Genomic DNA, 26,016 nt, shown 5'->3' with positions numbered 1-26,016 from the left:
TTATCATAGAAGCATATATTATAGTGAGCGGCGTCTGTAAGAACCAAACCTTAATTAAAAAGAGTTAAAAGGATCCTAAGTCATGCATATCGCTATGTAATTAAATGGCCATATGACGGTGATTAAAATAAAGGACCCCCAATCGCAGCAAAGTGGCTCAAATGAAAAGTCTAAATAAACATCTACTCTATTACATCTGTTGGGTGGAATTTCCATTCCATGTGTTGTTTTCATCTTCGTCATCTTGCGTCCTTAACCTGTAGATTTTGCCTTCTTTTTTGAATTCGTCTGCCCGTTTGTCAAGTACTCTCCTTCGAACTGCTTCCCTGTGGAACAATGGAAAACAAATTATAGTGCATCTAAACCAAACTGGTTAATGACACCTTACCTTTGTACCAAGACACATATGTCCACAGAGGATGCCCAGATAAGTTTCACAAAGTCTGGGATAGCTGGTTAGAATGGACTGACTCTGCAGTAGATACGGATGCATAAGATTTTAGAGACTTGTTAGTCCTTTCTATGGGACATTGATATGTTTATGTCATTGCTATGTCACCTGGCTATGGGCAGGCCCACATCCCACCACTGAATCCCCCCTTTTATAATTTTTCTCTCATTACCGAGTCTTAACCATGTATGTAAATATGATGCATTGTCTCGCTAGGTGAGCTACCTTGGGAAACGCTCCCCTCCACCTGTACTGTGTTACATTTTCCCCTTTTTCATTTTCCCTTGTTGTTTTCTGATTGTTAACTTCATTGCTATGACTGGTGCCCAGTTTTTTTTGGGTACGTATAGGATGCAGTGTTTGTACCTAAAATGTGTAAAACAATAAACTGTTTTCTCAACAACAACAAAAATACAGTATGTTACAGCTCATCAGTGCTTAGATGTGGTTGTTACAATAGTTTTATTTCAGCCTTGTTACAATGTATTTTCACCTGGCGATTCTGCCAGTAACACACTTCCTGTCCTAGGGTGACAACGCTCACTAACTGGATTGAATCATTTTCTGGTTGCGGTCTGCAGGGCATTCTTCCTGATTGATGATCACTTTTCAGTTCACTGACATTTGATTTGGATGTTATTTTGTCCTATTAGGACTTCATTCTGACATATTCCTATATTGGACTTGATATCACAAGGACTGAGTTATTTCATTTTTTTCTTCACCACTGTCACATGATTTGTGGCTATATAGAGTCTGATATGTTAACATGATTTGTGGTTATTTAGAGCCCAATATGTTATGCTGTATTGTTTTCATCACTGTTCACGATTGATTTGCGATTTTATTATTTAGCTCGGCACATGATAGTATTTATAACTGCATTGTACCTATTAGAAATGCACAGATACCGGTTTTTCTGTATCGAGTACCTATACTTTGCTTTCGGTACTCATCAATACTGATGCTTCCTCTGGCATAGAGCCAGCTTCCCGGGCATGGAAGCTGGCTCCATGTTGTCTAGCTGGCTTTATTGTGCTTTGGAAACCGGATTCCCAGCCAATCAGCATCTGGTCGACTTCCCGGCCTATCAGGAAGTCGGGCGGCTCGCTTCTTCCCAGCTTCCCGATTGGCAAGGAAGCGGGTCATTACTCGCTGCCCAGCTTTCTGATCGCACGGGAATCTGAGTCCATGATCCCCCTACGGCACTGCTGGCCAGAGGAAATCTTCCTCTGACCAGAAGTTTTGGTATTGGAGAAGGTATCGGAGCATTTGGGAAGAGTACGAGTACTCGCCCATTTACTCGGTATTGGCACAGATACTAGTATCAGTATCGGTGCATCCGTAGTACCTATGGAGGAACAGTATTGTCAGCCTAGGACAGCAAGTATCCTCCTCTCTCTATCTCCATACCTTGGGGAGAGAGTGTTGAAGTTCTAATATACTTTCCTGATAGCATTTGCTGCGCATCATAAAAATCCTGAATAATATTATTATGTTCTTCGGAACTAATCTGTTGTTGCAGTGTTTGGATGTCATCAGATTAAATGGCAACCTGTCATTAGAGGGCTATTACTGGGAAGATTTTTCCAAACATCCTGTTCTGTCAAACACTGCTAGGACAGACAGGAAGTGAGGAGATTTGTTCTCACTTTGTATTTTGTCTGATATCTGACAATCAGAAGCAATGAAAGAATTTCCTCCTGGCAAACCTGCACCCAATTCATCCTTTGCTATAAAATATGTTCTAAGATGGAGGCTCTCAAAAGATTACAGTTGGGACCACACTACACACAAGGGCATTGACGAGGCATTGTGGCAACTAAAAACTCTGTTTTAAACCTTATAGTGTACTATGTTTTTTATTTTATTTTTTGGCAGGCTGGTTGGCAAGCGTGCTGGGAAATTTTTGCGTTTGTAATGCGTAAAGCCCTTCCATATGCAACTTACTTTAAAGCTAGTTATGAATTGATGTGTGTGTGCCATTTGTTTCACTTGTTGGATTTGGTGTGGGGACACACTAGGGGCTTCAGCTACCATTGTGATGTGCTGGGCTTCTGGTTTGTCCATGTGCCTTTATGGAGGAATGGACTGCCTCCCGGCAAACCTGCACCCAATTCATGCTCCAAATGGAGGCTCTCATAGATTAGAGTTGCAATGCCACTGCACGAAGGGTCAGTGTAATTTTTATTTAATTTGAGGCTGGATAGTGTGCAGGGAAATGGGGATACATACACTGATAAGGGACGCTCTACTCTACAGGTGCATACACAAAAGTGCAAAGTCTTACAGTTTGTTTTCTTAAGAAACCAGCTACAGCCCGAGTAGAAACCCTGCCAGCATGCTGCAGAGAAGGACCCTTGCTGTGTGGAAGCAGTGGTCTCTTTGCAGAGATCCAACAACCCTCCTGCTTGTGTTGTGGTGTACAAAGTTTACTCACTCTTCACTTACCTGTTTGGCTCTGAACTGTTAGGCGATGTGGGATTTGTATTCTCCTGCTGGGGATGTGCTGCCCTGTCTGAGTGCTGTGCTGGAGGTGGGCTACTGAACAGGAAATTGCTGATAAACCGCCATACTGAGAGGAGAGGGTATAACAGAGTCCCCAGAAACCCCCAGATACCAACATCTGATGACTGTACTACGGCCCGAGCTTGTCTTCCAGCCTGCGAAAGAGAACAATAAATCAGTTTATCAGTAAGACCGGAATAATAGCCCGTCATGTAAACCAGGAAATAATCAATATTAACCAACCAACATTCAGTTTACTGCAGATGAGATACGTCCGATCTGTGAAACTAATTCTGGTTAGTTGTCTGCCGCTTGGTTTAATAACACTCATTTATTTATCACAATTCGGTAACAGAGAGAGATGATAGAGATGAGGAGGAGATAGAGAGAATGTAGTTATATACAGTACAACCATCCTTTCCTTAGAACACAATTTGGTGTAGACTTACTGGTAAGAGGACTATAGAGGCGCTGGGTGCCAGTTCCAAAGACAGAAAAGATTTCCCATAATCTTCTTTGGTAAATTCCCTTCGGGGAAACATGGTGGCTAGGGAGAAATTACCATAGGTGCTCCCAACTCTCTGTAAGTAGAAACAATACTTTAAGATTATTGCAACCTATTTAAATCAACTGTATCAGCCAATAAGATCAATGTAAACAGCTGACTATCCGGATATTATTATTTTAACCCTTGCAGTGGGGTTACCTGTCATTGGGTGATTACTTGGCAATACTTTCCACCATTTTTTTTTCCTTTAATAAATCAGACAAATGCCTACTGCTCATTTAACTGTATTCCAGTAGCAGAAATATAGGAATTCCATTCAGAGGTCACACTGCCATCTCGTGTTACCATAAAGGTACAACATGCATCTCATTAATGTGGCTCTTTTCTAAAATTGCCTCCCATTTCCTGAAGCCATTTCGTGCTGCTCGGGATGCACAGATACCGCTTTTTCAGTATCAAGTACCGATATTTTGTTTTCGGTACTTGCCGATACCGGTGCTTCCGCTGGCATGAAAACGGCTTCCCGGGCAATCAGGAAGCCGGGTGGCATGTAAAGACATGCTGCCTGGCATCCTGATTGCCCGGCTCGATTGTGATTGGCCAGGAAACCGGCTTTCCAGCCAATCAGGAAGCCGGGCGGCAAGAAATAACACGCCTCCCCGATTTGCCGGGAAGCCTGCTCCATGCTGATTGGCTCGGAAGCCAGATTCCCTGCCAATCAGCATCGAGCCAGCCTCCCAGCCAATCAGGAAGCCGGGAGGTGGGTAATTAATCACCACCCGGCTTCCTGATTGCCCAGGAAGCCAGCTCCATGTTCCCCTACGACACTGTTGGTCAAAGGAAATTTTCCTCTGTCCGTATCGGAGCATTTGGGCAAGTACGAGCATGGCAGCAAGTATCAGTGTATCCCTACTTGCTGCCATGGATATTCACAGATGTAGTGAGTTTACCATTGCCCATAGTGCCAGGACAGGCCACGACTGTAGTCAACAAAGCTCGGTGATAGGAGTGTGGGTTTTCAAGGCTGCCTCAGCACAGTGAATAGGAATCATTCTGATCAAATCACTCAGCTTAAAAGGGCTAATGTTGCATAATTAATGACAAGGATCGGAGACAAACCTGTGCAGCAAACTGCCGTGCCTCTTCCAGGGGGGCTTCTGATGGGAACTGGTTTGTGAAGGAAGATCCATCAGGAACTCTGAACTGTATCCTGGCGATGGTCCTGGGGAGAGATTACAGTATGCTTAGGCTCATTTACACATACAAACTTCTGTGACACCCTCTATTGTACTCCAATTCGCTTACGGCAAAGCTACAAGTGGAGCCCTCTACGAACAGCACACATGTCTGAACAGATATTGGATATAGCAAGTCAGTAGGACATGGCACTCTAACCCCCATCTACCCCAAGTGATATTTTTCCTGCAGTGTTAAATTACCTGTATGGGAAGCATTAGCTCAGTTACACAGTGAGCAGACCTAAGAGCAGACAACAGCCAGGCAGTTATACAAGCACTGCTACATACAAGACATGCAATAGGAAAGTGCATTACCTTTTCTCTTTCTGTGTTGCCTCCTTCCTGGCTTCCATCTCCGCCTGCCTTGCTTGTAATTCTGCTGCTTTTATTGCATCTTGTTCTTCCTTATTCTGTGCATAGCGAGCAGCACGGTCAGCACGATCCTTTTGAGATTGGAAATACAGATTTACCTCCAAAGCCATGATAAAAGCATAATTCCAAAAACCTCATGCAGCTGCAATATAATATGTGGTCAGGTGCTGAGAATAAGTTGTTTTTTTTTAGATATGTGAACAAAGTTCACAGTTTGGGTTCATGTAGTCTGTGTTGCTATTGCACCTTTAAATCAACATGTATAAAGAGAGCTCACCTGGGCGATCTGTTGCCGGATGCGGTCCCTGGCAGCTTTCTCCTCTGCCTTGTCTTTATTCCTCTCCTCCAGCGCCCGCCTGGCCTGGTCATCCTCATGCTTCCTCTTATAATCCAGCATCTCTTTGCCCGACTTCCTTCTCTCCATTTCTCGTTTAATTTCCTTCTGCAAGAACGTTTAGCACAATTAGGACTTTATACAACAAAGCTGCACTGTAAAAAAATCAACATGGATCCCACTGGCAGCACCAACACTGAAATACTAAGATGCTACAACCTTAAGGGCCTGTTCACATAAGTTTCAGGTCCGGATCAGCAGACGCGGTGCTATGTGTTTTGCCGCGTTTTTGATGCGTTCCATACTGACAGCTGGAGTGAGGCTGTCAGTATGTTAGCTGCAGTGCGTTTTTGATGCGTTTTGCGTTTCCGGACCGTACAAAATGTGACATGCAGTATTTTTCTGTCGTAACCTGAACGGACTGCGCACGTGAGAACTGTAGCCCATAACACACACAGGATACCTTTTTAGTGCAGGAGTGTACGGATCAGGTCAGCACAGAAAACTGACGTCGTGTGAACAGGCCCTTAGGCCCTTCACACGATGTCCGTTTTCTGTGCTGACCTGATCTGTACGCTCCTGCACTAAAAATGCATCCCAATGTATCCCTGTGTGCAGGGCTTGAAAAATCCACTCGTCCACGACGAGAGGACAGTGGAGCCCGACGAGCAGCTTCACGGCCGGCCAGGAGCTTTACAGTCAAGCGATCGGGCGTCTCTAGAGACGCTCGATCGCTTGTATTAGCAGCTGTCACTGCCGTTGCCAGTCCCGCTGTGCCCGATGCGGCACGGCTCTGTGACATTAGTTAAAAGGGAGTTCAGTATACGAACTCCCTTTGATCTCCTCTCAGTACCTGAATGCAGGAAGTGATGTATATTACATCACTTCCTGCATTCAGTGTCACTCTCCAGCCTAGAGAAGCTGATGAAGCCGATCTCTGCTTCATCAGCTTCTCTGGGGGTCCCTAGGTGACATTAGGGGGGTGATTTACTAACCTAAACACACACACACACACCAGGTGTGTGTGATTTTCACACAGCAAAACGTATTTATCAACCAAAAAGTCTCTAAAAGCATATTTCCACTAATGCCATATATGGAAAAATCATGCACATGATGCATATATAATGCTGCTTCACAGTTTAGACAAAAATGGTTAGCTCATGCATTTACATTCCTTGCATTCATCAACGCAAGCAACACAACATAGAGCTAATTTACCCAACATCACCTTGGAATTCCTTCAGGGCTTTGCACAACACACCTGCTGGGTGTGTACACATTACAAAGGTGTTTAGATTCCACCCATAGATCATGCTGGGAGGGAACACACTGCAGAGGTGTATACACGTTCGTGGTGTGTTTATAAGGTTAGTAAATCAACCCCTAGGGGTCTTCAATACCCCTGATGTCTCCATAAAGAAGATCTGTCATGTAAATTGGCTATCCCATAGGGGGCCTCTTAGCCCCCATGTAATAGCAATAAAGTTGTGTGTAAAAAAATAAAAATAAAAAATAAATACAAAAATTAAAAGAATCATAAAAAAAAGCATACATTTTTTTTACAAAGAAAACATTTTTTTAAAGTCCCCGCACCCCACATACACACACAGATATGCGTCGGGTGCGCCTACGTGCGAAGACGATTGCGCCTATTGTGCCGCACATGTTACATATCGCCGCAAACGTCTAAAAATTTATTTTAGAGCCATTGGGATACAGCCAGATAGCCCTCGTAAACGCGCATTTGATGCGTGTGTTCGTGGACCGCAAATCGGGGTAAAAATGTGCGGCACGAAACGTGTGTCATAAGCGCATATTTCGAGAGCCGTGACAGGGGAGGGACTGGATTCCGCCCTCCCCGCTCCGATCCTCCAGCGCTGACTGTCGGAACGGATGGGGAAGGGGGCGGGTACAGCTGGCTCTGCCTCAAGATAGGCAGAGCCGGCTGTCACTCACGCAGCTGGGCGGATCCCAGCATAATTGTAATGTAATGGGATATTCTTGCATATAGAAAATGGCAATAGCCCTCTGAGGCGTAACAGTTAAAATCCTTGTAATGTAGAGGATGGTACTTCCTAAAGAGGAACATGCCCTTAAATGATATATAAAATCCCTTATTAGAACATCTGATTGTGGAATACCCACAAAAAAGTAGGGAATGAAGGGGGTGGGGGGAGTAATGGGAGAGGGAGAGAGAGGGAGAGATTAAAAAAAAGAGAGCCAACAGGTAAGGAAGAGGGGGATGTCAGGCTGCAGAATTATACACCAGAATGATACACCATCAGACAGTAGGTCTTGAGTAATACGACTCCAGGGCTTTCCTTTCATATCAATTTTAGGGTGCTCGGTGGACAGAATTTTCATCAACTGTATCTCCCTAATGTGGTTGATAAGGTCTGTTTGTGAAGGAGGTGATGTGTTTTTTTTGTTTCCAGTGTCGTGCTATTAAGCATTTTGCTGCAGTTAAGACGTGGGCGGTAAGTCTGTTCATCTTAAAGTGACACTAAACTCAGGAGTTAAAACTTAAAAATGCAATCAAGTATCTCAACTATGTATCACTTAGCTGTAGATCCTCAAATCATCTCTGAATTGGTGCCGACGCTGTCCTTCCTTCTGGAGGGGGGCTACTTTTGTTTCCCATGGTCCCCATGTGTGCATTAAAATTGTCACCGCTCCGAGCGTGACCCAGGCTTTGTTTACAGAAAAAAAAAAAAAAAAAAGGAGTGGAGCTCTCTAAAGATATCCAAGAGATTTACTGTACCCTATACCGGCAATGTATTCGCTATGCATAGAGCAACTTCCTAAAAAAGAGGCTGATCCAGATGAGTAGCAAAGGTCTATTCACATGCATCAGATGCCTTGATTCGGCACAAGGCTATTGTTGATGAATAAATTGCTTTCAGGTGGATACCACTTGCATATGACGTCAGTGAAAGATGCTTCTGAGATCACTGACAGGTACACAGACTTCTTCCTCGGTTGCATCAACCAGTTTCCTACTTATGTGCACGGGAAGCAGTTCTAACAGGAAATAAACCGGCCCTAAGGCCTCGTTCACACCAGATACAGTGCGTTGCGTTCCGGCCCGGCATTTTGTTCAGAAGGGACCGCAGGCATAACGTGCCTTGCGATCCCGTGCAGCAGATCACATTGCGGTCGGAGGGCGTGGCTACGGTGCCATTCACTTCAATGGACCGCCACGGCCTCTCCTGCTCCACAACACAGTGAGCCGGAACACACTGCATCTGGGTGTGAATGAGGCCTAAGGCTTGATATGTGGGCTTTACTACCCAAAGGGTTAAATGAACATTGCCATACAATCAGTGCTGTGCTTGCACTAGTTTATAGAAGGGTTGGGTTCTTTTTTTAGGAACATTTACATTTTTTGTACACAGCCGAGCATATGATTTTACCATTACAGAGTTGAGTTGCAGTAAGTGTGACGAATTGATAAAGAAAGGCGCAGTAAAATGAGGTACATGGAAAAAAATTAAACAATCTGTACATAACATTCCTCTACCTCCTGTTCCCCTTTCTTTTTCTCCTCCTGTTTCTGTTCCAACTTCTGCAATACTCTAAAAAAAAAAAAAAAAAAAAAAAAACAGCTTATAAAACTATGCTCAGGTCATATTCATCAGAATAAAATGGAAGGTTTGTAGATCAAGTAGATTCAAGATAAACTCGGCAACCCCTGTAAAAAAAAAAGAAGATCATATCTACCATTATAGCCAGGGCTTGAACATTTTTAGGGTGTCTCACCAGTTAGCATGACCGGACTACAGCCTTGCAATTTAAGTTAAAAGTGTTTGGGGACACAGCTTTATTTTGGAGGTATATAATCACCTCCGGGGGAGAGGGGGTTATTTTTTACTATACAATGAAGATAGTACTGTACATTTTTTTAAAAAATTCCTACGTTATGTTAAAAAAACAACTATTCTTACCCATATTTTTGGTAAAATATAAAAAGACGGGGTCACGTCGGGTAAAAAAACACCAAGCATGTCATGCCCTAAAATTGCATGCGCTTCGCAAGAGAAAAAAAAATATCACAAAAACCAACCATACCGATAATTGGCCATAGGCGACGCTTTAAACGCCTTTACTGCTCATCAGTTTAGTGTTATCAGTGATTAATGGCCCGAGAAATATTGCTCTCACTCAGACGTTCGCGGTGATATGCATGCTTGCGAGTGTATCTGGGGGACTTTTTAAAAAAAGTGTTTTTTTTAATGCTTCTTTCGTTTTTTTTATTACTTTTTTTTTTTTTTTTACCCTTTATTGCTATCACATGGGGGGGCTAAGAAGCCCCGTGTGATGACCTGTCATGTAAATTGGAGACTTTATGGGGACATCCGAGGTCCCCAAGACCCCTGTCACCTAGGGACCCCCAGGGAAGCAGAGATCTGCCTCACCAGCTTCTGAAGCTGGAGAGTGACAACAAAATGCGGAAGTGATGTAATATACATCACTTCCTGCATTCGGGGACGGGAGAGGAGATCAGAAGGAGATATTGCACCAACTCTCTGATCTCCTGTCACAGAGCAGCCATGCCTGTCCCGACCGCACCGGGCACAGTGGATCTTGGGAACGGCAATGACAGCTGCTGCTAATACAAGCTATGGGGCGTCTCTAGAGACGCCCCATCGCTTGAATTTAAAGCTCCCGGCTGGCCGTTTCATTACAACGGCCGGCTAGGAAGCTACTCGTCCAGCTCCGCCATCCTCTCGTCACGGACAAGAGTGTTGCCACCTTTAAATTATGAAGTGCTTATCCATTGGTTCTAATGATAAAGGCAGCCTACATCACTTGTGATTTTGTAGTTGGACCTTATTTCTGCTATAATCAGAGCTTGAAAAATCCGCTTATTTCTTCAGGGAAACCACTAGTGTTGTCACTCTAGCTGCTGCCATAGCTGCTTAGACATTGGCACCCATGATAGCCCTATCAGTAAATAGTCACACCTAGCCGACCCCACAAGGTAGCTGTCCTCCCACCTGCCCGTTATGTTTGTTTCAGTGTACTACTCCTGTATAGAGCAGTGTCTTAACATTTCTCACATTAAAAAAACATTCTCAAGGGTATTATTCACAACTTTTGCACGAATACAGATACATTCGAACATAAGCAGCACATTTTTTTCTTTTTAATAGTTAGGCCCCTTACTGTACATATTTAGGCATGGTGCTGACCTCTGCACTTTTTCTGTCACTTCCTCTCCAGGTTGGGAGTCTGCTATCTCAGCATTCCCTTCTTCTTGAAGTTCCTTTGTTTGCTCCGTGGGCGAATGGTCATCTTGCACTACAAGGATAACAGAGAGGACATGATGCAATTAAATATATCAAAAAACATCAGATTCTGCATCAGAATCCTGACTCTAGGTACTGATTCAGACCTGGGGAAGAAGCTGGAGAATCTCCGGGGGTCTCCACTGATGGAGGCTGTAAATCCTCTGCAGGGCACTGTGGTACGGGGCAGGATTCAGCAGAGCAGGTCACCGGAGGGCTAGTGGACAGTTGTGGATTTGTAGGTAACCCGTCACCGTCTCCTGTGTGCATCTACAGAGATATGGAAAGATCAGAAGCTATGAGATCATGGGACAGAAATCTATTGTATTCTCTTCAGAGCTGGCAGGTACAGTGCAGAATACAGTTACACTTATATACAACTTACAAACCCTTTTAACTGTATTAGTGTATCTCTGGGCAAAAATAGCATTATTTTCATGACACACACGTTATGGAGATATGGGGGGGGTTCTGTATTACAAATCCTAGGGTTACAACGTTGCTCCTCCATAAAAGCAGACTGGGGCCCCTTTCGGACGGACGGTCCAATTAAGTCCACCGGTCAATTCTTCGGGCGGATACTAAACTTTATTAAAAAAAGGATACTACACGCATATCATAAAAGTAAAGTTTTTAGTAAGCAGCCACAGACCCTGTGTGCAATCGCTCAGCTCCTCTACTCCACCCTACACTAAACGTTACGTCAAAGGGCGTGACATCATCAGGGGTGTCTTTTTTAATAAAGTTTAGTATCCTTTTAAAAACATCTGCACTACGAGTCTCCACTTTTTATTTGATGCATGGGCCATTTGGATGAATTGTCTGCTTTCATCTCCTGAGACTGCAAGAGAGTCTGTACCTGAGAGGAGGAAATCACTGGGAGGTGTTCGGCATCAGGTGCTTCCTCTACCCGGTTTGAATTAGAGGAACAGCGCATACAGACCCTGGTGGGTCTCTGCTAAAGGTGAGGTGCATTCCAGAAGATTTCTCTGTTGATGGTCACAGGAGACTGAGATTATTTTACATCCAATGTTGTATCTTCTATTTTCCTAATGGACTATTGAGGATTCAGGATCATGGACAATTTTTAACCATTTATTATTTTCACTGAAGTGCATGTTATACACATGCATTTTTTTCTAGTTGTTATTCATTGCACATTGTTTCACAGTTAACATCTATTGTATTTGATTTTTTATTATGGATATTTTGTAGCAATGCATTTACACTGAGGTGCATGTTATATGCATGCGTTTCTTCTTTGTTTTGCCCTTTTTACACATTGTAACACATTTTAAGGTCAGTATCTACTATATCCGACACTTTTGCAGTTTTTCACACAGCGCGGCTTTTACTATTAAATTTGAAATTAAAAATATGTTTAATGAATGTAAAAAGATTTTTAAATCAGCATGCAGATCCGCATGCTGCTGTGATTTTTATACACTGTGCTATATTTTTCTTTCAACCTAGGGGCTGAAGGGAAAAAATAAAAATAATAAAAATAGGACAGATGCCTCCATCAACGCTTATATTGATCGAGGAACCCGCTTGGTAATCCTTTTTTCGGACAGCAGCTGATGTCCGGATACCCGAACAGAGCCGGGCAGCTCATTGACTGCCAGCTCTGTTCGCACTAAGATTTTCCGACCGTCTCTTTTCAATCAACTGATTGAGAGATGCCGGCAGCAAGCGAGCCAACAGCGGCACCCACTGTGTGAATTTTGCATAGTGTATGGCCAGCTTTAGAGTTGTCACCGTAGAACAGAAGTGTAATACTGACAGGATCAACAGGTGAGATTAAAAGAAAGAAAACTAACGCTGGCAACGCATCTGTGAGTTGGTATATTACATTTCTGTTCTTGGGTTTAGATACGCTTTATGCCTAGGAGCCAGCAAACATTTGCATTCATTAACAACGGAAAAGGTTAGAAAGCAAGTCAGGCTCTAGCTGTAATTGGTAAAATGTGCTGGCAAGCCCGGCTCCTGGGAATAGTCTCAACCTTTGCTAGCTTTACAAATAATTGCATTTTCATGATGACATAACATAGAAAAGTGCCAGCAACTGCATTAAACAGGATTTCATTATGCACCAAGCCGAAATCAGGTAATACCTGTGAAAGTTTGTGGTAAAGTACATTACAAAAAAATATGCATAAAATAACCAAGTCCATACTGATCGTAACAAATCTTAGAAGACTAAGTGGCATCTAATACATCTGACCACAGTGTGGTCCGTGGTAACCTTCTCAGCTATTGGTTAACCATTGTGCTCAATAAACCATTAGCTAGAAACTGGGAGGGGGTGGGTACGACATTAGGGAAGCAATGATAATTTTTGAAAATGTTTAAAGGGTATCAGCAGGTACAATGTTCCCCCATTTATGGCAGTGTTCTGGTATTAAAGGGAAGGCTAAGTAAATAAGCAGGCATTGCGTGTTTGGTTCAAGGTCCAATTTAATGTGACATTAAACTCAGGAGTTGAATCTTCAAAATACATTCAAGTACCTCAACTATTAACAGAAATGTATCTTATTTGTGTATCACTCGGCTGTAGATCCTGAAATCATCTCTGAATTGGTGCCGACACTGTCCTTCCTTCTGGAGGGGGGCTACTTTTGTTCCCCATGGTCCCGATGTGTGTTGTAAAAGTAGTCACCGCTCCAAGCTCGCTCCTGTGATGGGCTACAATCTCAATACAAATGAGTAAACTAAACATGAGATTGTAGTCCATCACGGGAGTGAGCTTGGAGCGGTGACTACTTTACAACACACCCAGGAACCATGGGGAACAAAAGTAGCCCCCCTCCAGAAGGAAGGACAGTGTCGGCACCAATTTAGAGATGATTTAAGTATCTACAGCCGAGCGATACACAAATATGATTCCCGGGAGTGATCTTGGAGCGGTGACCATGTTACAACACATACAGGGACCATCAGGGCCGGATAAACATATAGGCTACTGGAGCGCCAGGCCCAGCTGGCATGGATCACCCCGATATGCCCGCTGGCAATCTGGTCTGGACACAATGAGGTAGAAGTGTTGGCGGCTCTCTAATCAGGCATATTAGGCAGCAGCTCGCTCCTTGCTGGGGGGGGCCCTGCAAGGCCCCAGTGAGGAGCGTGCAGCGGCCCAATTAGAGAGCTGCCTCTGCTCCAGGCCCATGATGCTCTTAATTCCCCCCTTGGGACCATAAGTAGCCGCCCTCCAGAAGGAAGGACAGTGTCAGCACCAATTCAGAGATGATTTGAGGATCTACAGCCGAGTGATACACAAATAAGATACATTGTTGTTTATAGTCAAGATACTTGGATGCATTTAAAAAATTTTAGTGTCACTTTAAGGTCGGTGTGGTAAATATCGGGTTACAAAAAGAGAAGCGAGATTATTAAAGCTATAAATAAACTTCATGCAATCTGGGAAAGCGGACAAAAGGCTTTGGGGCCTTGGCATGGATTCTTGCCTGAGCCACAACTAAAGTACAGAACAGATATACATCCAGCAATCAGCACCTGTTTCACTTTTGTGATCTTTCCTACGAGCTCTTCTGCGGAGATACCACCAGCGATGACCTCCAGTGGGATTCCACTGTCACCGATGAAGAAGCTGGCGGGGACGCACACCACAGGATCTACAGCAAGGCTTGTCAAGGAGAAATCACATGAGGTGAAGATGTGCACAAAAACCTTTCCGATGCCATAATAGTCCTCATTTATCAATGTCTCTAGTGACTGTTAGACATTGTAACAGTCACTGTTTCCATTAGCAGCCAATCAGATTCCATGTTTCATTTGGAAGCATAATTCTAAATGGTGGCTACGGGAATTTCTGCAGATTTTGTAAATCGGTCCTCTTTTGTTAGCTAACAGCAGCCAATCAGATTTCCTTTCATTCTCCTGTTGTCATTTTCCTCCGATGGTATGACTGGTTCCTAAAGGGAAGTACAGACAGTCCTGTCTCAAAGCTTTAAAGGAGAACTATGGGGTCAGTGTTTTTCCCCATAGTTCTCCTTAGGGTAACAGGAGGACACAAACTAGCGTCCTCCCGTTACCCTAAGCTCAGTATACCGCGAGCTACAGCTTGCGGTATACTGAGACGCCGCAGCCGGAGCGGATCCCGACGTAGATGACGGGATCCGCCCAGCTGTGTGAGTGACAGCTGGCTCTGCCTATCTAGAGGCAGAGCCAGCTGTACCCGCCCCCTCCCCCGTCCGTTCCGCCAGTCAGCGCTGGCAGATCGGAGCGGGGAGGGGGGAATCCAGAGAGGCAGAGAGCCGTGACAGGATCGGAAGGTAACCGAACCCGTTATGTGTTCGCTCACCTCCCGATCTACTGAGCCGACCTGTGACAGTCTCATTGTCACAGGTCGGCTAGAACTATGAGGTGAGTGGAAATCACTCATCTCATAGTTCTCCTTTAAAATGAACAAAATGTACAATATGCATTAAAAACAAAGAAAAGGTAATTAACATTTTAATTATAACTTTTATAAAAATACTTCTTCATGGAGGCCAATTATATAAGGAAGGAAGGAAGGAAGAGTTGCTGCATCAATTGCAATCACTTGGGCTGCACAAAAGTAAGTTGCAGGACCTCTCCATAGTACTACACATTGGAATCTTGCATAGGGGTCCAATCTGCAATTGGGAAATCCCCTTCAATTAAAGCCGTACTCTGCCAAGCAGCTGCCTCATCCACCAAAGTAATTCTGTCCAGCCGCTTTTCCTATTATTACACTAAACGGCTGCCAGCAGGGTGACAACTTCCTCTGTTAGAATTAATGCATACAGTGGTGTCACCTTCCCGTCTGTGAAAGGACAAATGAAAAGCAGTAACACAGAGATAAGTTATCAACTCTCGCTCTGCTCTCTCCTCCTGTACATGTAACAGAGCACTGATTGGCTCCTAGCATTGCCCTGTCCCCTCCCAGTCTAAATGCTGCTGCATAGGGGGTGACAGGAGTTTGCTTTGATGACAGATTTGCATAGTTTTGCTAGTTGTACATCCTTTATTAAAGACTTTCCAACTGAACATCAAAATATGTTTTTGTATATCTCCCCCTAGGCTTCTCCTGTGGGCTCCACCTCTCTGTCCCACCCACATGGCAGGATAGATTGGCCATTGGATGCGCAGCCCCGGTTTCTCATGAATGAGCACTTGCTAGGAGAATGCCGCTTGGTAACCACACACGCGCAGTCCGCTTTCTTTCGGAGCACTAGCTGTGCCCGGTGTTCTGCAAGTGAGAGAAAGCAAGCCCAGTTCTAGCTGAGTGCTCATTCATAAGGAACTGGGTCTGCACATCCATTGAGAGGGGGAGCCACGGGACAAAAAGGTAAGCATACTTTTTAAGAGCCCATTCACAACAGGGTGGTTGCGGATCAGTGCAGTTACCGCGCTGATCTCCCAAGGGAGGTGGTGGGAGTTTTTAAATTGTGTTTCAGTGATGAAACGCAATTAAAAACGCCCAAAACCGAGGGAGAGGGACAGGATCGGGGGATTGGTGACATTATAACAAGATTGCTGGGTATAGCAAGGAAATTGATTGCATTTAGATGGTTGTCTCCTAGGCCATTCAGATTAGAGGAGTGGTGTATACAGGTTAACCAAATATTATTGAAAGAAAGATCTTTATACATAGAGGATGTTTGGGGAAATTTTGGAAAATATGGTCCCCATGGCTTTCTATGCCTGGTCTGACTCCACTTAGATCACTAAATTAATTTATAGTATTAGTTAATGCACTATTAACACTTTAATAGAGATTCAACTCTAAAGTGAAGGTAAAGGGGAGAAAAACACATTATAAATAAATAAAATGCGCTAAAAATCACTAGAAGTAGTAGAACACCCAATGCATAGAAATCAACATGAAATATTAAACATAGTGTTAGAAATATCACTGTATAAATGGGGAGGTAGAAGGGTGTCAATGAAGTTAGGTGGGTCATGCGAGTAGCTGACTGAAGATCTGGTAAACATAATCTGAAGATTGTTTGGGGTTGACTATGAAATGTAGATGCTAAAATATAGACCAAGTAATGAGACTAGCAGTATTTTAAATGTTGGTTGTCTGTGTGTGGATGTAAAATTATATTATTAATTGTAAATTGTTATTATGTGCTGTTGAAAAAAATCTAATAAATAGGATTTAAAAAAAAAAACGCCCAAAACCACCCTGATCTGATGTGGTTCCACTGAAACCTGTATGGAAACTGCACGTGGCAAAAAAATAGTGCAGGAAGCAGTTTGGGCGGGGGGCGGTTCTGATCCTGCAGACCCGCGCAGTTGCATGAACTGTCCCCGTTAGCAATGTATTCATGTCGGCGGATCGGTGCGGCAGAACCGCCAGGTGTGAACGGGGTATAAAAAAAACATAAGGCAGCATTCTAATTTGCATTGTAAACCAGAATCTTAATGGATTAAAAACAAATTCACGAAAAAAACCAAAACAAAACCCATTACAAGGTGAAGTAGCCTATTAAGTGGTGACATGTCTGCGACTGTCCTCAAACAACAGTATTACATCTAAGTAAACAGCAGGTTCAAGTTACAGAGCAGGAAGTAGAGCTTGCAAATATCAGAGGAGAGACAATCATCTCTGAACAGCTGTTACATAGGAAAATTTATATATTGATATTACAGGTATTTATGTAGCGCTGACAATTTGCACAGCTTTACATACTACTCATAGGGTAGCACAGTGATGTAGTGGTTAGCACTTCTGCCTCGCAGTGCTGGGGGGTCCCCGGTTCGAATCCCGACCATATCTGCAAGGAGTTTGCATGTTCCCCCTGTGCTTGCGTGGGTTTCCTCCAGGTACTCTGGTTTCCTCCCACACTCCAAAGACATGTTAATTGGCTCCTGTCTATAATGTGGCCCTGTATGTTTGCATGTGATATAGGGACCTTAGATTGTAAACTCCTTGAGGGTAGGGACTGACGTGAATGTGCAACTATGTAAAGTGCTACGTAAGTTGTTGGCGCTATATAAATACCTGAAATAAATAACACACATCAGTCCCTGCACCCAATCCAAGGTCCCTATCTCACACGCATACAGAGCCAATTGACCGGAGCCAATTGACCTTCCAGAATGTCTGTGGAGTGTATAAAGAAAACAAACATATATACAAATACAGCAAACACAATCTACCCTTCAGGAAGTGTGTCTCTTCATTTGGAGTGGGTTAAGCCTATTAAAAAAGGACTAGAAGTGTGAGCTTTAGGTTGGAGGATCGGGAATGAGATTTCTGGGGGGGTTCCGACAATGTACACAATACTCCCTGTGATGTCTAAGGCCCCGTTCACATTGCGCGATGCGTTAGTTGCGCGATTAGCAATTTGTGCGATATCGCGCAAATGCTTGCATTGAGCAAGCGAGAATTGCGGCAAAATCCGCTCCAAAAAGGGTCCAGCTGAAGCGACACACGACCCGCGACAGCAGGACCCTTTGCCCCATTGAGATGCATTGAAGAGCGATATCGCGCGATATCGCGGGAATTACCGCGCGGTAAATAGCCGCGATATCGCGGGAATTACCGCGCGGTAAATCGCTCAATGTGAACGGGGCCTTAGTGACCGGGGGGCAGCATTTGAATTTTATTGCAGTTTTTGGAAATCTTGGCTGGGTGTTGAATGAAAACAAAAACTGAACAATATTAAATCAAATACAAAAAGGCGAGTGTAGCAATTCTCATTACAGTATACTTCCTGTGAAAGGATACAGATCTGTGAGAACTGGAGGCAGGTTTCACTGTGAGGAAGAAAACAGATAAGACATATAATAAGTAAAAACGCAGAGAAGTTCAGATCACTCAGTAAAGTCTATTCAAAATCTCATCTTAGGGTTGGAAATTCAAAATATATTGAACTTTTGCCTGTAAATATATTTATTTAGATTAATATCTATCTTTTATTACCTTCCCTGATTCATCGTTCCTCCATATCACACTAATGGATTGTTTTCTGTTTTCATTACATACCTTATTTTAGACCAGTAATGTCATCACCAAGTCTGTGCTTCTCTATGCAATGCAGACAAAGCATGGCTGATGGGAGAAGCCGGAAGGGTGCTGTGCATAACTTCCTGAAAACATCAAAGCACCGCGCCTCAGTACTCCTCCCAAGACCCCACTGCTCTGAAGCAAGCAATGGGCTATCTCTAGGGAGCCGTTATGCAAATATTTCAATGTCCTAATGGGTGGAAGCCAGGCTAGAGGAAAGGGCGTTCCTAGGAAGACTGCCTCCAGGCTAGGGAGCAAAGGGCTAGATCAGGGGTAAGCAACCTCATCGCTCTAACTGTGCTGAAACTACAAACCCCATTAAGCTTCTTCCCCTGGGAGTCATGCCTGGGGCTGTCAAAGTCTTGCAATGCCTCATGGGACTTGTAGCTATAAACAGCTGGGGTGGCACGGTGTCCTAACAATGGGCTAGATGATGCTGAACGTCCTCCAGACAGGAAATGCGGCGGCTCTAGCTGGCTTGCTGCAGCTTCTAATGTACGTTGTGATAAGCTCACAGTGTGCAGGGCCTCCCCCCTGACCCGCAGCGGCCCGCCTTCTTGACCCGCAGCAGCCCGCCTCCCTGACCCGCTGGCTTTGAATTGCCTGTTGTCTGGCTGTCCTGATGATCCAAAACCTTCAGTAATGTAGGAATCACAGACATAGAACAAGCATGCAGATCCGGAGTTGACTTTCTTTGCTACGTTAGTTCCAGGTCGCTGGCCAAGTATTTCGGTCAGAGACGGCCGCCAGACGCAGCCTACATATTGCCTCCAGTAAAGTCTTCCTTTAATACTGGAAGGGCAAACACAAATTCCTGGAGGCATCTGCCACAGGAGATCCGCTAATCTACTAGAATCCATTCCGGCTTCAGCAGCTGAAACAATGTTTCTATTTAGAGATCTGAAACATTCCGCCATTAGAAACCATAGCAAAGGTCTCCTATGGAGCTGGGCTCGTATTTAAAAGAGACCCTGTCACCATCTACCATGCTGCAGGCTAACAAAACAGGCAGAGAATCTGCAATAGTAGAACTTCTAGAAACCCGGGCCTGCCGCAGCGGTCTAGTGCGGTCTTGGTGACAATCCTACAGCAAAATAAAACTTCCAGGGGTCTTATGGGCTCTTTATCCGACACTCCTGGAAGTGTCAATTTTGCACTTAACGTTAAAAGGAGAAGCATTGGGAGAGGAAAATGTACTCTTCCAAATACTTAGAGCCGGTGTGCGACACTGAAGCTGCCACACGCCGGCTCTATAGATAGAGAGCTGAGCGATCACAAACCGCTGATCGCTCGCGATTTTGTCCCTGCAAAGAGAGGTGACTGTCAATCATGGCTCCATGCAGGGATTCCCCTCTCTGTTCCTCCAGCACTCATTGGACGGACAGACGGGAGGGGGCGGGCACAGCTGGCTCTGGAGAGGCCAACACAGCTGTCAATCAGGCAGCGGGGTGAATCCTCAAATTGTAAGGGCCATCAGCATACAACGGGCGGTAGCCAGCTATATATTGAGTTTGGGTCACAGGAGGACATTAGTAAACATACTCCTTTGACCCAAAAGGACCAAGACAAGGTTCGGCTTTAGTTCTCTTTTAAAGATGAAAAGAAGTAAATATTTTGTTCACAAACCTCTTACTGTCGAGTTTAATAGCCACAAATTCTTCGGAGGCGACCTGTGTCACACCTTCATCTTCCCAGCTCTCAGCCATCTGCACAGACTGTTCATCGTCCCCTGTAAGTAGACAACATGATGAGTGGCTGCAATATACTATGTATACCAGTCCTGGGAAGGATGATAATAGGGTATACGTGAGCTCGGAGACACAAGTCTACAGGGAGTAGTTATCTGAATATAGGCCTTGTGTACAACCTGCAGCTGGGAAAGGTTACAAAAAAAATAAATAGTACGCGATTGGTAAAATGTCACTTTATTTTCCCCATTAGCAGCCAAAAATCTATAAGACACACCCAGAGGTGTTCAAGAAGCAAAATCTTACTTGTCCAGTGTTATCATTAGGCAACGTGTCTGGAGACGGCAACCCGCAGATGCTGCAGTGCCGTCCGTCCGTTTTTTTACTACGGGCGGACGGCAAGAGGTTAAAGGGCCCGTTCACAGCAGATGCAGTGCGTTCCGGCCAGATTCTGTCCAGAAGGCACTGCCTCACATTTTTATGGAGCAGGAAGGGATTGAAGTGAATGACACTCTGGCCGCACGGGATCGCAAGGCACATTATGCCGGTGGTCCGCTGCAATCAAAATGCTGCAAGCACTATTTTGATTGCACCGGACCGATGGCATAGCGGCCGGAGGGCGTGGCCACTGTGTCATTCACTTCGATGGCCCGCCTGCCCCACGAAAAAGTGAGCCGGCCACAATGCGCAAAGAACTCCAGGCACATTGTATAGTCAAATTGTAATGTGTGTGGTGATCCTGTTGGTGTACAGGTGACTCACCTGGGGAGAAACTACTCACCTGTTTCCACAGTGATGTTCCCTCTCTGGCCAGATTAGCAAGACGTCGCCCCCTGCAATGCAAATGATGCAAATCTTCCTCTTAGGCAAGGTGGCGACACCTCGATAATCCGGCCTGTGAGGGAGTGACAACGCAAAAGCAAGCGAGCAGTTCCTGTGAACTCCCCGGTGATACTGTTGCTGACAAGTTGTTTCCAAAGACAAGATTACAAGTGTGACGTAGGTCTAATAATGGCAGGGGTGCTTAAAGGGTAAGTCCACTCTTTCACATATTGTTGGACCTTACCTTTAGAGGGGAATTAATGAAGACTGGAGTCTGGATCAGTTGCCCATAGCAACCAATCAGCTTCTCTCTTCATTCCGTGCAGTTGAGCTTAGAAAATGAAAGTCAGACGCTGATTGGTTGGCATGCACGGCTGCTCCAGATTTAGTCAGCTCCAGTTTCGATAAAATTCCATTCTCGGTGTTTATAAATATTTCACGGGCTGTGTGTACATGTGAAACAGTCAGATGAAGTGAGCTCATGTGACTGGAAGGTTATAAATGGAGCGCCGAGGCCTATGAACGTCGCACTGCAACCACCAATCAGCTGACGGATGAAGATCCAGACCAGACATCTGCAACACGGGACAGGAAGCATAAAAAACACAACAGCTGCTACAATGTAACCCAGTCACCGATCGATCCCCGTCTCCTCCATCGGTCCCTGTACACACAGTCCCCCGTCTCCTCCATTAGTCCCTGTACACACAGTCCCTCTTCTCCTCCATCGGTCCATGTACACACAGTCCCCCATCTCCTCCATCAGTCCCTGTACACACAGTCCCCCGTCTCCTCTATCAGTCACTGCACACACAGTCCCCGGGTCTCTTCTATCGGTCCCTGTACACACAGAGTCCCTGTCTCTTCTATCAGTCCCTATAGCAGTCTGCACCACCTGTGGCTCTCCAGCTCTGCCGGAAGTACACCCGGAAGCCAGGTCATGCTGAGACTTTCAGTCCCCCAGCAGCTGTAGAGCTCCCCCCCTTTACCCTCTTCTACTCACCCGCCACAAAGACGACGAAGACAGAGCGCTTCTCCTTGGCCGAGGCTATGGCCTCCGGGATGGAGCCCTGGAACCACAGCATGTTCCCGGCCTGGCGTCCTGCCTCCACGGCTCCTGTCACAGCAGTCCGGACACTCCGACACACAGCGATGACGAAGCGGACAGTACGGACTCGCCGTCTGATACGTCATCACGCCGTGCGTACTATCCCAACGATCGTGCAAAAGAAAGTACGTCGGCGGAACGCCCAGAGGGGGGCGGAGCGAGGAAAAAAGCCATACCTGAAGAAAAGGTAGAGGCGGAGCGGAATCCTGCGAGGGGCACGCCCCCCAGCCGTTGTCTTGGTGACGTGTGCTCTGAGGCGATCAGTTGGCCTTTCGCCTTTCAGTAAGGACAGTCGACCTGTCCTGACATTATGTACGTAGTGTGCCAGTGTGAGGAGAGTCAACGTTGTCACCGTCACAGCACAAGACACTCGAACGCTGGAGAAAACCCAATATCGGCCTTTTCCCGTCACCTGGACCAGGTCTACTAGGCAAGTTGAAGAGAACCTGTCACCAACTTAAAATTATTCTTTGAACGTGCTAGAAAATGTGACTACTCCATGCAGAGTCAATTCTCTAGCATAGACACCCCCCCCAAGGTTTTTTTTGTTTGTTTTAGTGTCATGTGACAGTTTTTCTAAAACAATACAGACTAATGATTTTAGGACAGTGGGGTGCACCGGGGCCCAGTCACAGCTGCAACTTCTGCACCCGTGGTAGTCCAAGCTGTACAGGGCTACAAATCTTAGCAATGCATTATATGGCAATATGCAAAATGGCACCGGCTATAGAGGACTACAAATCCCGGCAATACATTATACAGCAATGCAGAATACCACCAGCTATAGAGGACTGCAAATCCCAGCAATGCAGAATAATGCCACCAGCTATAGAGGACTGCAAATCCCAGCAATGCAGAATAATGCCACCAGCTATAGAGGACTGCAAATCCCAGCAATGCAGAATAATGCCACCAGCTATAGAGGACTGCAAATCCCAGCAATGCAGAATAATGCCACCAGCTATAGAGGACTGCAAATCCCAGCAATGCAGAATAATGCCACCAGCTATAGAGGACTGCAAATCCCAGCAATGCAGAATAATGCCACCAGCTATAGAGGACTGCAAATCCCAGCAATGCAGAATAATGCCACCAGCTATAGAGGACTGCAAATCCCAGCAATGCAGAATAATGCCACCAGCTATAGAGGACTGCAAATCCCAGCAATGCAGAATAATGCCACCAGCTATAGAGGACTGCAAATCCCAGCAATGCAGAATAATGCCACCAGCTATAGAGGACTGCAAATCCCAGCAATGCAGAATAATGCCACCAGCTATAGAGGACTGCAAATCCCAGCAATGCAGAATAATGCCACCAGCTATAGAGGACTGCAAATCCCAGCAATGCAGAATAATGCCACCAGCTATAGAGGACTGCAAATCCCAGCAATGCAGAATAATGCCACCAGCTATAGAGGACTGCAAATCCCAGCAATGCAGAATAATGCCACCAGCTATAGAGGACTGCAAATCCCAGCAATGCAGAATAATGCCACCAGCTATAGAGGACTGCAAATCCCAGCAATGCAGAATAATGCCACCAGCTATAGAGGACTGCAAATCCCAGCAATGCAGAATAATGCCACCAGCTATAGAGGACTGCAAATCCCAGCAATGCAGAATAATGCCACCAGCTATAGAGGACTGCAAATCCCAGCAATGCAGAATAATGCCACCAGCTATAGAGGACTGCAAATCCCAGCAATGCAGAATAATGCCACCAGCTATAGAGGACTGCAAATCCCAGCAATGCAGAATAATGCCACCAGCTATAGAGGACTGCAAATCCCAGCAATGCAGAATAATGCCACCAGCTATAGAGGACTGCAAATCCCAGCAATGCAGAATAATGCCACCAGCTATAGAGGACTGCAAATCCCAGCAATGCAGAATAATGCCACCAGCTATAGAGGACTGCAAATCCCAGCAATGCAGAATAATGCCACCAGCTATAGAGGACTGCAAATCCCAGCAATGCAGAATAATGCCACCAGCTATAGAGGACTGCAAATCCCAGCAATGCAGAATAATGCCACCAGCTATAGAGGACTGCAAATCCCAGCAATGCAGAATAATGCCACCAGCTATAGAGGACTGCAAATCCCAGCAATGCAGAATAATGCCACCAGCTATAGAGGACTGCAAATCCCAGCAATGCAGAATAATGCCACCAGCTATAGAGGACTGCAAATCCCAGCAATGCAGAATAATGCCACCAGCTATAGAGGACTGCAAATCCCAGCAATGCAGAATAATGCCACCAGCTATAGAGGACTGCAAATCCCAGCAATGCAGAATAATGCCACCAGCTATAGAGGACTGCAAATCCCAGCAATGCAGAATAATGCCACCAGCTATAGAGGACTGCAAATCCCAGCAATGCAGAATAATGCCACCAGCTATAGAGGACTGCAAATCCCAGCAATGCAGAATAATGCCACCAGCTATAGAGGACTGCAAATCCCAGCAATGCAGAATAATGCCACCAGCTATAGAGGACTGCAAATCCCAGCAATGCAGAATAATGCCACCAGCTATAGAGGACTGCAAATCCCAGCAATGCATTATACAGTAATGCAGAATACCATCAGCTATAGAGTACTACAAATCTCAGCAATGTAGAATAAGGCTCCATTCACACAGGAGAGGTTGTCGGACGGAACCGTTCTAAGCATAACAAACAATGCATTTTAATGCGCATTGTTCGGACTATTGCAGGGACCGCACAGTAGAAAACTGTGTCCCGCAAAATTGTCCAAGGGTCGGATTCCGCACGTTTGCGGCTATAGCAATACGTATAGTAATAGCTGCAAACTAGCGTAATCCGTGCAGATGTGCTATATATAGGACATAGGTGTAACATGTCCTCAATTATTTACAAGCAGTCAGCGATCAGCTCGGACTCTCCATCCTGACTGCTGGCTGTCACAGGAGGCTGAGCGGGTGGAATGGAGGAAGAGAGCTCGGTCCCCGGTGACACGGCTGACAGCGCTCTCTTCCACTTGGCCTCCTGTCAGTTTCTCTCCTCCCCGCTGGACGCTGCGCTGCGTCAGGGCCAGGTTCACAACATAAACAGTGTGTTCCAGAGTGGTCAGCTGCTGGAGCGCATTGTATCACTGCTGGCTTCCTGCGAGAAGGGCGTGGCAGTGCATTGAAGTCCATGGTGCCGCAGCCACGCCCCACCCCGCCCACGGTACAATGGCCGGCACCAGAGTGTGTGGCACATCAGTGCCTGCGTTCCGGTCCAGTGCGATCTGCAAAAATAGTGCATGCATGCAGTGCAACGCGTTTGGGTGCCGGAGATCGCACTGCCGGCGGTGGGCTCGGCTACAGTGCCATTGACTTCAATGCACCACCACGCCCCCTCCCACCCCTGAACACGGGGAACCGGCCGTCAGTGGAACGCTCTGAAACGCACTCTTTAGGGTGTGAACCAGTCCTCAGAGGGAACACAGGGCAGCGCCCATAGGGGAGGAGAGCAACTAAGTGCCCGTTCACACCAGTTGCAGTGCGTTCCGGCCGATTATGGCCACAACACACTGCCTCGCATTGCGCCCCCTCCTGCCCCACTAAAAAGGGAGCCGGCCACAATGCACTGCCTTGCATTGTGGCCGGCTCCCTTTTTAGTGGGGCAGGAGGCGGGCCATTGAAGTGAACACACAGAAACAGGTGTGAACGGGTCCTAAGGATGG

General features: G+C 45.6%; 1 protein-coding gene across 1 annotated transcript; it reads right to left on the bottom strand.

Moving 5' to 3' along the window:
* On the bottom strand, positions 1-22,392 carry UBXN4 (UBX domain protein 4). Its single transcript, XM_018561805.1, has 13 exons — positions 22,218-22,392; positions 20,331-20,433; positions 18,426-18,454; positions 14,216-14,334; positions 10,810-10,972; positions 10,607-10,715; positions 8,935-8,989; positions 5,355-5,519; positions 5,021-5,148; positions 4,587-4,689; positions 3,409-3,540; positions 2,903-3,114; positions 1-326 (listed from the first exon to the last, which is right to left on the bottom strand). The coding sequence occupies exons 1-13, from the start codon at positions 22,297-22,299 to the stop codon at positions 191-193; spliced, it is 1,536 nt and encodes a 511-aa protein (XP_018417307.1). The 5' UTR covers positions 22,300-22,392; the 3' UTR covers positions 1-190.
* Positions 22,393-26,016: the final 3,624 nt, after the last annotated feature.

This window comes from Nanorana parkeri, unplaced genomic scaffold (genome assembly GCF_000935625.1).
Source record: "Nanorana parkeri isolate BGI_ZX_2015 unplaced genomic scaffold, ASM93562v1 scaffold545, whole genome shotgun sequence".
NCBI classification, from domain to species: domain Eukaryota; kingdom Metazoa; phylum Chordata; class Amphibia; order Anura; family Dicroglossidae; genus Nanorana; species Nanorana parkeri.
Note: the sequence above shows the minus strand (reverse complement) of the source record. Positions and strands in the feature narration are given on the sequence as shown.

Bases quoted from the DNA above. Each gene is read 5' to 3' on its own strand.
- UBXN4 (XM_018561805.1), bottom strand. From the start codon at position 22,299: ATGCTGTGGTTCCAGGGCTCCATCCCGGAGGCCATAGCCTCGGCCAAG. The intron at 14,335-18,425 runs GTATCCTTTCAC...GCCTTGCTGTAG, and splicing joins CCTCCAGTTCTCACAGATCT to ATCCTGTGGTGTGCGTCCCC. The intron at 8,990-10,606 runs GTCAGCACCATG...TTTTTTTTTTAG, and splicing joins GTGACAGAAAAAGTGCAGAG to AGTATTGCAGAAGTTGGAAC.